This window comes from Perca fluviatilis, chromosome 18 (genome assembly GCF_010015445.1).
Source record: "Perca fluviatilis chromosome 18, GENO_Pfluv_1.0, whole genome shotgun sequence".
Taxonomy (NCBI): domain Eukaryota; kingdom Metazoa; phylum Chordata; class Actinopteri; order Perciformes; family Percidae; genus Perca; species Perca fluviatilis.
The window spans coordinates 22,512,355-22,524,879 of NC_053129.1; the positions used below are offsets into that span (position 1 = coordinate 22,512,355).

Below are 12,525 nucleotides of genomic sequence, written 5' to 3' on the forward strand. Positions count from 1 at the left end.
TCATGTCTTCATCTGTCCTATGAAAATAAAGGCCTAAAATGCCCCCCAAAAAATCTTTAGAAATTTGCTAGCCAAAATTCAGCAATATGTGTCAGGAACAAGAAGAGAAATGAAAGAAAGAAACGTGAAAGGCATTGTTCTTGTCCATGCAGATTGTTAAAATGAAAAATAATACATGAATTTAAAAACCAAAAACAATATTTCTTGAACAGCCCAAATTCTATATATAGGAAACGGGACACTTTTAAACAGTATATATCTTTGACTGAACTGAGAAAAGGTGTATAGGAAGCGGTCCTGGTTTCATTCAAACCAGTCCCAATCGTCATTGGGGGGCTCTAAGCTCCGCACGGAGCCGCTGTAAAATAGTCGTGCGAGAGAAAACTCAGATTGGACAGATGGTCTAGCTAGCTGTCTCAATTTACCATGCAGAGATCTGAGGAGCAGTTAACCATAGTCCTCATTAATCCACCAGAGTTTAAACATCCAACACAAAGAAAGCGGAAGGAAACGGAAAATGCATGCATCCGGCGGGAATTTACTGCGGCATCGGAGCAATCCCAGAAGTGGAACGTCAAGTATATAGACTACGTTTTAGCTGATGTAAAACTTGACTGTTTTTGTCTTTTCTCTATCACCAGGTGGGTATTATATGAGGGAATCAACTATCGGGGTCCTCAGATTTTGCTAAAACCTGGTGAGGTGCCTGATTGGCGCAAGTTCAGCAGCTGGCAGAAAATTGGATCCCTCCGCCCTCTTTTACAGGTACATCCGGGCACTACACAATGGACAGATCTTTCACTTGTATGCATTAGAAAGTCTGTACACCACAATGGTGGAAGTATTTTTACACTTCTAAAATGTTTTGTACATGTACATCGGACCTACCATGATCTACTTTCAGTTCGAACAGCTGTCAGGTTGTCTTGACTGAAAGGAACAAAAAAACAATTTAATTAATTTCCTGTTCAGTATTCACTAAAAAAGGCAGCTGCCATTTGATGGATATGACTGAAAGCTACACAGTACAAGCCTCAACAGCCTACTTATCGTAGCTAAATGTAACATTGTTATAGTTAGGACCTTTGCAGCAGTTGGTAGTCATTATTGAGGCATTATCAAAATGTAATTATATGGTGGAGAACAGAAGAATCAGTTTGTGCAGAGCTGAATTTAGATGCATTTTAAAGCTTGGTTTTCATTCTGTAAAGCTCAAACTTAGTTTAGAAAATGGCACAAATATATTTTGTACGTTATCTCTTTAAGAATTATGAAAGTTATTCACGGAACTGAAGCACTGAGCGTTTGGTCATGTGTATTTTCTGAGTAGAAGCGAGTGCACTTCCGTTTAAGGAACAGACAAACGGGGCTCATGATGTCAGTGACCGGCGATTTGGATGATGTCAAACTGCTGCGGATCCAAGAAGCAGAAGAGACTGGTGAATTTGAGCAGATCTGGTTCTACCAGAATGGACATCTCCACTGCAAGGTACTGCTGCTGCCATCATTATACTACTACAAAGCCTGTGAACAGTGTTATGAATGAGCAAGCTTTGTTTAAAGCAGAGGTGATCAACAGGTACAAAAAGTGCTGCAGTCTCTAGACACACAAATTCCTAAATCTAATCAGAATTTGTCAAACAAACGACTAATAATACAGACTGAAACAACAACAAAATAAATATTGCTGAGGTTCAAACAAAAGGATACTCAACACTATTTTTAGGCACAAACCTCCCATATCATACTTAACACTGGTCTATTGATCGGTATAAAGTCTATACCCCATGATTAAATAATACTGTTAGTTTAAATGTTAAACACTGGCCGATCCATCCATAAAAAAAAAAGTACTGAGCTCCTCTCCCTGTGTTTCCAGCTGCTGGAGGAGTGCTGCCTGAGTCCCAGTGGTAGTGTGACGATAGCAGGAAGCCGCGTGGGTCTCACTCCAGAGCCCGACAACCAAATCCACCTGTGGAGCATCACCCCTGAGGGCTTTATCTCCTACACCCCCACCTCTGATCTGGTCCTGGACATCAAAGGTGAGTCATCCATGTGTGATGACTCATGACATGTACCTTTTCAAGAAATCAATTTCTCTTTAATATTACAAAACACAGTAGTATAAATGATTTACATAGAAGACCTTGGATAGTTAGTACTATTAGCACAAACTGGGATGAGTTTGCCACCGAGGATCCAAATGTTGTTTTAATGATGACGGTGAAGTATTTCAAAGTTATGGGAACTTCAGTGTTAGTCAAACTTAAATACACGTATGTTCTGGTTAAAGAAAATTCTAGCATTATTTTCAAAGAGTCTTTGTCGCGGGTTTGTTTTAAGTGCAAGATGCATTTATTTTCCTCATTACACTACGGATGTTACTTAGGATCTATCTTCTGTAGTTCTGTAATTTTTTTGCCTTGATTACACTGTAAGAATAGTCACCCTGAATCTAACTTTCTGTTATTGGAGTTTTACTTAAACTGAAAACTTGGTATTTTAATGTCAGGGTTTTTGTTTGCATCAGTCGATTAGTGACACCTTGTGGACTAAATCATGTTAGTATACAAAGTACCATCCACTGCACTAAGATGCATAGTATTCTATATATTTATACATATCTATACATATAAATAGACCTTAGACAAATGCCTTACTATCCAAGGGATTATATATGAGTGTCATTTGTCTCATTAATGAGAAAACATTTCTGTTTCAGGGGGCCTTCACTATGACAAAAACCAAGTGATTCTACAAACACTTGATCCAAGTAAACTACAACAAAGGTGGGATGTGGAGATTATATGATAACATATGAGCTGCTGGACTGGATCCTGAATATTATCAGAGGAACAGCTCTACCAGAGGCTCTGTTATGCAGCTGCAGGACAAGTGCAAAAGGGCGAGGTACGTCATTAGAGATGCTCAACTTCTGCAGGACTACAAACATTTCCAATGAGGTCAACATGAAGAGGTGTGGATCAATCCATAAGAATGTATTCCTACTCAGTGCAGAGTCTGAACTTTAAATATTTTATACTTTACACTTAACCAGTAATATATTGGCTCTTATTTTTTGTCTTTTCATTGAATGAATCTGTTCGCTTGATATTAATTAACTTAAACAGTGTTAACACTTTTTATGCAACGTCATTTTATATACGTATATATATATACACACACTTTATATAGAGCCTTATTTTCCAGCTGCATGCTACATTGCTACATGAGGAAACAAAAATACAGTTTCTCTTGAAATGTCTTTTTCTTTGTTTAATCAAAATGATACAGCAAACTTTTGTTTTCAGAATGGTAATAAAAGTATTTTTGTCAATACATTTCTTTAATACACTGTACAGCACATAGAGTTGCACTTGGTTTACAACAATGTACTAAAAGGCAAAATGCTACAGATTTCTTTATTTGTTTTTGCCCAAATTTTGAATGGTCAACTTTTGTTCAGCTTACTTACTTACTTACTGTAAGCTACACTCACATACTGTAATGTGAGATGCAACATGACATGGGTAGTTGTCAAATAACCTTGACATGGACAAATGCAAATGTCTTATTTTGCTGCTTCTACCTCAACTGGTGCTGGAGGATAAACATTTATTTCCAGCTGACTATGTTCGTAACAGACCTATTTTATTATGCGACTCCTTATTGAATACATTGCAGTAATCTATACCAAAATATACCAAAAAGCCTGGTTGTAACAGCTGGATGCTGACCTGAATGGTTTTTATTGGTTCAAGGCTGATGATTTATAGTAACTTTAATGATACAGGAAGGCAGCATAACTTAAACACCTTGTGAAGACTTCAAGACAGTACAGGAAGGTGTACGTTTTAGCAAGAGCAACAGCCTTTGGCCCGCTCCCATTACAAGCTCAGGTCACGCTTGTAGTCTGCTGCACCACAGGAGCACTACAGTACAATAATACAATCTGCCCCTCTCAGGAGTAGCCTTGTAAAGGTGAGAAGAATCCCAAAGCTAAATTCTCTTGGCATTTTTTCTTACTGTCTAGTTTTGTTTGGCCATTTCTTGAACTTCTTGCTCTGACTCCGCGGTCTCTGTGCGACTGTTCTGCACCAACTCTTCGGCCTGTCTCTCGTCCTCTTCAGCCACCCTGACTACAGTCTTCCCTCTGGCGTGGCCCTGCTCCAACTTCTGAAAAGCCTGGGGCACCTGGGTAAATGGAAACTGGGCCTCCACAACTGGCAAGATCTGCAGTGAACCAGCAGAAAAATATCATGAATATGAGCTTAAAATCAATCAGGAAGTAAGTCAGGAAACAATTAAGCGATTTAAACATTTAGCATATCAGACATGGGATAAATAGTATTTTGTTTTCGTTTTCATGGCTTGGGGAAATGGATGGGTGGACTGCTTTATTAGACAGCAGAATTAGTGTTGACAGTTTGACGATTAAGTCAATTACATATATTTTCATATGCTTTCTGATGTGCTGATTGGATAAACTCCACGCATTAAGTGCTCTAAACCAGACAAAATGAATACCTTCTCTATCTCCAATACTACAGGATCAAGATCTAAGCTGAACAGACGGGTTTTCCCAAATGCACACCACTGGGAAAATATAGTAATTATATTTACTCAATTTAGACAAGCAAATATCCACAAGCTGATGCTACATCACCTCTGCTTTCATAGCTGTGAGTGAGGGAGGGGTTCAGAATGTGATGAGGCTGGACAATCCTGTGCTAGTCCCACAACACGAGCAGCCAGCGGGCTTGTTATTCTGGTCAGCATCTCTTGTAGTTAACAATGAATGGGGAGCGCAGTGGCGTCACACTGGAAACCATCCACACTTCTGACTGAGAATAGGACATGCAGAGAGAGAGAGAGAGTGTGTGCATGTGTGTGTTTTGTGCGGGGGGGCTGTGCATGTCCGTAGCTTCCCGCCACTGGTCTGAGTGTGCCGCTCACTGTAAGCCCCGAGACAAAAGGACAGAGGTCCCACACGCTTTTGCGAATGGCTGCTCAGCACTGTTTAAAAATCCATTCACCGTCTCCTGGCGCCTGACTCAATCGCCCAGAAGCCAACTGTGCGCAGCGGGAATGCCATGCTCACTCCTTAACAAAGCCCAGGGGAGCCTTGAATACAGGGATCCCTGATATGTTCATATTTAATTTGTATGATCTCCATCCCTGCATGAATTTCACCGTCAGGCTGATTCACTATCAGGTGATTGGTGTGCAAATGAGAGGATTTCCATCAGTCAGTATACGTGGTTCTGAATGACAAGTAAGCCAGCATGTATAATATTAGTAATGAAGGCGTCACAGTACCTTCCCTGCATCCACCAGCTTGCTGACTTCATCCAGGGCAGGCCCATCTGGCGCATAAAATCCCCACCGATAGAAGACTCCACTTGATATGATGTTCTAAGAGGCAAACAGAGCAGAGGCAACAATTACAAGTCAGGCAGGTATGCACATCACTGGTTATAAAACACCACAGAGTGGTTATCTGGGTAGGACAATATTAGGAACTCTACATACAAAAAGGTCCCCATGTGTCCTACTTTGATCTACAATTTTTTTTTTATAAAGATAAAGACTTTAAAACCTAGTGATTAAAAATACCATGAACTTACTACTGAATGTGGAAAATTTGAATATTTTGGATTACAAAAACCAACCGAGACATAACAAAAGACAGAGCACACATAAATGTTTGCTGGAGACACTCTGTCACCACAGTGACTTGTGTAACACAGGCATACTGTGAGAAGTAGCAGCATGGATTACATGTAAGAAATACTGATCATTACAAAATTGCTGACACAATCCCAATAAAAAGGTGCACTAAGCATCTAAAACACGAGGAGAGAAAGAAAGAAACTCCCATGTACTAATCTTGAAATTAGACCCTTAATATTTGATCCTAATATTATATTATGTGACATGACTTTGCCACACCCCTTAACTATCCTTGCTTGCTTGAACAAAACAGATTCTTCCTGATCAGTCAGTGCTGACAAGAAGTTGAACGCTAGAGTGCTCAGTTGTGCTGTGATCTCCCAGATGAAAAGGACATGCTGTCAGTGAGGGTGTGACTGCGGTGGCTGAGCCCCGCCAAACTGACCAGCTGGCTGCGACCGTGGACAAAGGGGCCCGGAGGCTTGGCAAGAAACACACAAACACTGGTATTTGCTGGGGGGAGATAGCCAGCTACAATCTGCACAAATACCAAATACTGCTGGTTCAGCAGCAAACACATGCGCGCACACACACATTGCATCTAGACTAACGGCCACACACACACACACAGTCCCATCCACACACGCACACCCGACTCCAACGCTGCCAGCCGTGCTGTCTCCAATGGCCAGGACAACTTGATTGAGTCCCTTGAGCAGCTCCACCCTGTCCTCTCCTCTCCATCCACTACCCTCATTACACATTACACTCTACCAATAAAGCAGCTGAAGGGACCTGCAGTAACACGAGGGTTACACCCATGCAGGGACTCAATCTCTCTCTCTTCACCTGCACACAGTCCAATTTATAACACTGCAGGGTATATTTCTACAGATCAAGTATAAACATTTGCAAAGAGAGAATATGCTATTAAGCTAAGTCAAATTATAACATGATTTTTCCATCCCCATTTCAACTGAACATCAATTCATCTGATCAACTAAATGCAGGGATGCACCGATTTTGAAATTCTGGGTCAATGCCGATGTTTATAATAACAACTTGGTCGATACCGGTGTTTTATTGTTGCAGTCAGTGGCTTCTTCTCCGAAGTCAGCAGCTGCAGTAGCAGCATATGCTAGCGGACTGTTGTCCAAGTCTGACTGCAAAAAAACAACACAAACATCGGCCACTGCCATCGGTGAATGCCATCTTATTTGCGGATAGGCCGATGGCAGTCAACCAGGCGAATATCAGCCAATGCCTGTCGATAAATCGGTGCATCCCTAACTGAATGGAAATAAAACAAAATCGTCTTCTAGCTGGAACAGGTCTACACCCATTGCACAATGTTGTCTTTCCATGCCACTGATGATTAAGTATTTCATTTCAGTTTGGGAGCACCTGTGGTTCACACGCACGCTAATGGCTTTGAGGAACACCAACCAAAAATAAACAACAGGACAGTAATAAAAGTTGTTTGCTAGGCGAGTGGATGTGCATGTCAGACCATAAACGGCAGTATAATCTTTCACATCAGCACGGTTTTATTCAGTCTTGAAATCCAAATGTTGCTTTGCTCATCTTACCTGTGTGGCCTTGCTGTGCAGGGTGAATCCAGTTTGAAACATCCCGCCCAGCAGGCCCATGGAATCGGCGTTGAAGAGTAAAGGTGTTACCAGTGTGACGTACTTTGCCCCAGACCAGGGCTTCAGCAGGCCTATGGCCCACTGCTCCGTTTCCCCACCCACGCCGTCCAAAATCACGTCAAACCTGAGGGTGCAAACCCACACTGTCAAAATAACTAAAAACATACACATTTTATAGCAAGTTAGTGGTTATGTTTTATCATCTCAGATCAGTATCTCACATATTGCTAGAGCCCTGATTTAAAGCGTATGCTCGGAAAAGATAATTGTTTTGTCTTCGAGCTAAAGCCAGGATTTACCAATTTTGTTTCAGGGGGCGGGTAGAGCATCCACTCTGGCCTTGAGCCCTGGTTTCCATGGAAACTAGAAAGCAAGTCAGTGAGCACTTATGCCATGCGGACAGTAAGATGTTTACCACGCTGGGGGGGAGGGGGGGGGGACTTTAAAGGGGAGAAGCACACACAATTTTTCGCAGTCCTGAAGGATTCCTTTTCATTAGCACCTTGATTGGACAGGCACTGAATCTAATAATACTTCATTAGAGTCCGAGCCCGGGGCTAGTGATGAACATTATGCCCTGATCTTTTTTTTTTTTAAATAAAAACAATACAATGCCACCACCTTACACATAATGTACTATATGATATGATAGTCTGGTTACTTTTAAAAACACTTTTCACAGCAACAACACATACTTTTCCATCATTCCTAGCTGTTCATGCGCATCTCCTGCTGTGTAGTCCACCACCTCGTCGGCCCCCAGCCCTCTAATAAGGCCTTCGGCGTTCTGAGAGCAGGTAACAGTTACGTGGGCACCCCAGGCCTTTAATAACTGCCGGCACACAAGTGAAGAAAACAGAAATATACACACAGACGCAGCAAATGGCCTTACAATCATGCATTTAAAAGAGTCAAACATAGATTCGGTATAGCTAGTGGAATATACTTTGCCCTACCTGAATAGAGAATGTTCCAACACCTCCCGATCCTCCAGTGATCAAAACTCTAGGAGGAAAAAAAAAAAACAGCAATCAGAGGGTCATTCAATTACTGTGTGACTCATTTAGGCAAAGCAACTACAAGAAGTGGAAGCCTCGGGGGAGTAAAAAGGGATTTGTAGTATTGGAAACTATTACATCCAAGAGAGAATGAAAGTTCCATTACATTACACATCAGGTTCAATTTTTACAGTCTATGGATTAAAGCCCTTTTGATGCCAATTAGAATGAAATAGAAGACTACTTTTCCCATTGAAATGAATATGAAATATGGGTCTTGTCAAAGTATAGGTCAGCATGACTAGACTGATTTAACAGACAAAGAGCACATTTAGAAACTCCAAGACCTTGTAGAATTAATTCAAGGTTTGATGGCCTTTTGTAATATTATTCAGGGACTTATTAATTTTTCCCTGATACTGTAATTTACACTTCTGTTCTGTGTATAAATGGTGAGGGGGTAGAGGGGTTCAAAACAAGGTTATCAGGCCGGTGCTTGCCTTTTATTTGAAGAGCTGTCTCTGCAAAGACCACCTGCATTAACAAGCGCAGACAGAGCAGTGTTGGCTACATAGGGGATGGATGCTGCCTCTGTGTGACTCAATAATTTTGGTTTATGGGAAACCTGCAAAAAACAGCCAATGTCAAGAGTGAGAAATATTACAACACGTCAACAATATTTTCAAATTATCAATTCAAAAGCTCAGTCTACTCATCAGAGCTGCTGTGAGGGCAGCTAGCTAGTACAATACAGCAAGAAAACAAAAGTCCAATTACATCTCTGCCACGGTTAATTGATCTTGTGTTATTACTGTTGTAACTGCTGTACAACCAATTGCCCCTCTGGGGAAGAATAAAGTTCTACTTGACTTGAGTTGACTACTGGCTCTGTAGCTTACCTCATACTCGGTTAGAGTCACAAATTCTGCCAGACTGCCTTGTTTCCATGGGGGAACAGCAGCCCACACCTGGGAACACAAATATGACATTTAACATGCTGAACACGACTCAATTTAACCACCTGCTCTCGGTCTCTGAATCTGGTTAATCGGCTATTAAGCCCTTAGTTAGCAGTTCCAGTTCTTATCATTCGTTTTCTAAAAATAGTTTTTAAACTATTGGAACAAGATTACTAAAATAATATATGTGGAAAATGTTACTGGTGTGTTGCTCTATTATTTAATCCCATTCACTTTAAGTTGGACTGCATAATTACATTTATATCTGCAGCGAGGAAGTAATGTGGATATGTGGGAGGCAGCACACTAGATGTCTCGGATTAGTATTCATGTGATGACCAAGCAGAAAAAGTTTAATCTTTCTTCCAAGAATATTACTGTGGATGACTTGACTATGGAGTTGCTTGCATAGAGGTGGGCAATATTATGATGTATTCTGTGAGACAATATGAGTGTGTTTTGCCTTAACATTATGGATAGAATAGAAAATAAAATACCTTCTCTACTTTTTTGCATGCAAAAAAAAAATGAAAATTGTCTTTGGTTTGGTACTTGCACATGATGGTGAGGACGATGGATGATGAGGACTGAATCATTATACTGTTATATTATTGTGGCTATTTTTATAACATAATTGGTAATACTGACGTACTTGGGCAGTTAAGCATAACATTTTTTTGCGATGAAAGCAACACATTTAACACAGAGGTAGGTTTATATGTCATGAAAATATAGGTATTGGGCCCCTGAGGGACATGGCAGCCATTTTTCAAAATGGTTGACTAATAGCCACCACTCCAGGATTAGTCCTCTCTGTCGCGATGCAGCCATAAGGAGGCTGATAGTAGGATGTCACTTCATGGCCATCAGACGATATTGATTGGTACTGTTGATTCAGATGTTGTAGTGCTTGTAGTTTCTGTGGTGCAAAGTCTTAAAGAAGGGAAAGAATTTTGGCTTGCATTCGGAACATGCAAACATTTCAGATACCTTGCAGCACATGATATTTCAAAGGGCCTTGGATCTGAAAAGGCACGTGCACTCCCAATGTTCCATGCTTACACTGGGTGTGACAGTGTCCAGCTTTGTTAGTTCTGACATCTGATCTGATCAGCTTGGCAATCATCAAGTCATAAAATAATTTTTCTGCAACATTCAGGCATATTTAGCGCCATATTTGCCAAATGTGTTGCTTTTATCGTAAAAATTCACAATTGTTTTGGATATTTCAACCTAGCTGCCCCACTATTTGGTGTGTTCAACCAGTGGTTCCCAACCTTTTCAGATTGTGACCCATTAAAATGAAGCAATGTCTACTTATGACCTCTCATTAAAGGTTCCATTATGTCCATGGGGATATGACCAGGACGACAGAAGATTTCTTTACACCTGTTTTATGCTTAATGTTTTTAGAGTCAAGAGGAGGTACAATTATAAGAAAAAAAGCAATGATTAGAGAAACATCTAGGCTAAGACCATTGTGAGCAGTGTTGCAAATCAATGAGCAGGACTGTTTTATGGCAACAATGGATTTGTATATGACTTCTATCTATATGATGCAGGACCTTGATTTCATGGGTATTCAATTTGCTTGATTAACCACAAAAAATAAATTTCTGTCTAGTTATCTTATCAATAAATAGTTTCCCAACTGATTTTCTAGATGAAACATTGCAAATTACAAGTACAGTTATACAGTGTTACATCTTCTAAAAGATGGGTGTGCAGTGTAGCTCCTACCTTATCTCCTGGAACAAAATGGGTAACCTCCGATCCACAGTCAACCACTACACCAGACACATCACGACCCAGAATCAGAGGAAACTCACTATCATTGTTGTTGTCCATCACAGACATTGGATCCCTTCTTAATTTAAGCAATTTAGCTCCATAACCACCTGGAAATGGAGACAGCGAGCAGGTTAGAAAAAAAACTTACATATCATTAAACATGTTGTTCACAAACCTTTGTCCAATACTTACCCCTCATAGAGATATCAAGAGGGTTGAGACTAGCCGCATGGACTTTAATCATCACCTCACTGGGAGAATTGACAGTGGGGACGGTGATTTCTTCCGCGAACTTCAAAACCCCATTAGTACCATACTGATCAATGACCCAGGCTGACATACAGCTCTGCAGTCTTGAAGGTGAAGTGCTGAAATGTCTCCTGAAGCACACACTCCAGCCTGCCCTGGCCAATGTTTTGGTCGAGTCTGCTGCTTTCGCGTTGAACAAAGACACAAACCTGGTTGATATCATTGCTCTGACAGAAGACATTTTCGTCTTTCACCTGGCTGTGCTAACAAGGTCAGCTTTTGAAACAATAAGTCATTTGGAAGAGCACTTGTCACTAACTTAGCTAACGTTAGCTAGCTAGGTAACATTAAGCTACTCAGCTAATGCTAGCATGTCCACGTCGTCAGAGCTCAAAGCAAACGCATAAATGTACATTATGGGTCAAATAAATAAGCGACGAGGCCGTTGTTCACGCTATCGAGCGTTACATTAAGCTGAAGTAAGAACAACTGTTAATTCAGCAGATAGCACACTCCTCTCTAGCTACATAACAAGCTAACCCTTGAACTCACAACGATAGCCAATCAGAATTCTGTAGCTAAAACACTGGCCAATAGAGTAAGAGAATGACTCTGACGTATAAATAATAATAATAAAAATAATAATAATCTCAAATATAATCTATGAGATCTAATGAAAGTAAAATGACATAACTTTAATACATATATGTATATATACAACTTTTCTTATCTGTAAACCCTATAGGCCTACATTCTGTTTGCAAAGCCTAAGTAAGTATTTGTATTTAATTTTATTATAAATAGAAGAGACCTCTGGTGCAATGGTGTATTGAATGTAATAATATATTCTATTGCCTGTAATGTTGTTGTAGTTTGTTTTTTGTTTTTTACAAAAACTAGCAATGATAATAATACATTTTATAATGATACATTTGATATATACAGTAATATGATATAATATGAAAATTATAATAATCACTTTGTATAATGACATGCTGTACAGTAACAAACCAAAAGCATCAACGCACCTAAACCCTAATAGAGGAGAAAGACTTTCACTTCAATTTCACTGGCTCCAGTAACGCTCAAACACAAAAATCCATTATGTTGCAATAATTTCCTATTATCATAAAAAAGTGTACATGAAAAAATTATAACCCAATATGCTTGAGAGGTTCACTCAACAGTAAAGTGACTGCTGAGTGC

At 40.2% G+C, this 12,525-nt stretch overlaps 2 protein-coding genes across 5 annotated transcripts in view; one reads left to right on the forward strand and one right to left on the reverse strand.

Annotated features, from left to right (window-relative positions):
* The window catches only part of LOC120546366 (beta/gamma crystallin domain-containing protein 1-like), a 26,646-nt gene extending 23,309 nt beyond the window's left edge, over positions 1–3,337 (forward strand). For all 3 annotated transcript variants that reach the window (XM_039781291.1, XM_039781290.1, XM_039781292.1), the window contains 4 exons: positions 642–765; positions 1,331–1,489; positions 1,880–2,042; positions 2,723–3,337. In XM_039781291.1, coding sequence (XP_039637225.1) covers positions 642–765; positions 1,331–1,489; positions 1,880–2,042; positions 2,723–2,811 — 535 coding nt within the window. In that variant the 3' untranslated portion in view covers positions 2,812–3,337. The remainder of the gene's footprint in view (positions 1–641; positions 766–1,330; positions 1,490–1,879; positions 2,043–2,722) is intronic.
* Positions 3,262–11,892, reverse strand: LOC120546367 (reticulon-4-interacting protein 1 homolog, mitochondrial-like). 2 transcript variants are annotated; one of them, XR_005636868.1, is made up of 10 exons: positions 11,263–11,892; positions 11,020–11,177; positions 9,220–9,288; positions 8,821–8,945; positions 8,279–8,327; positions 8,018–8,154; positions 7,263–7,446; positions 5,320–5,415; positions 4,667–4,844; positions 4,100–4,233 (listed from the first exon to the last, which is right to left on the reverse strand). XR_005636868.1 is itself a non-coding variant. In XM_039781293.1 (9 exons), exons 1-9 carry the CDS (start codon positions 11,558–11,560, stop codon positions 4,030–4,032), a joined length of 1,320 nt encoding a protein of 439 aa, XP_039637227.1. In that variant the 5' UTR covers positions 11,561–11,889; the 3' UTR covers positions 3,262–4,029. The 2 variants fall into 2 exon arrangements, 1 of the variants encoding a protein (XP_039637227.1); XM_039781293.1 differs by lacking the exon at positions 4,667–4,844 and having other exon boundaries at positions 3,262–4,233; positions 11,263–11,889.
* Between the last annotated feature and the right edge of the window lie 633 nt (positions 11,893–12,525).

What these genes read in the sequence shown, in the direction of transcription:
- LOC120546367 (XM_039781293.1), bottom strand. Translation starts at nt 11,560, where the DNA reads ATGTCTTCTGTCAGAGCAATGATATCAACCAGGTTTGTGTCTTTGTTC. An exon ending in CAGCTAGGAATGATGGAAAA is followed by an intron (nt 7,447 to 8,017) that starts GTATGTGTTGTT and finishes TTGCACCCTCAG; the next exon opens with GTTTGACGTGATTTTGGACG. An exon ending in TGCACAGCAAGGCCACACAG is followed by an intron (nt 5,416 to 7,262) that starts GTAAGATGAGCA and finishes TTTGCCTCTTAG; the next exon opens with AACATCATATCAAGTGGAGT.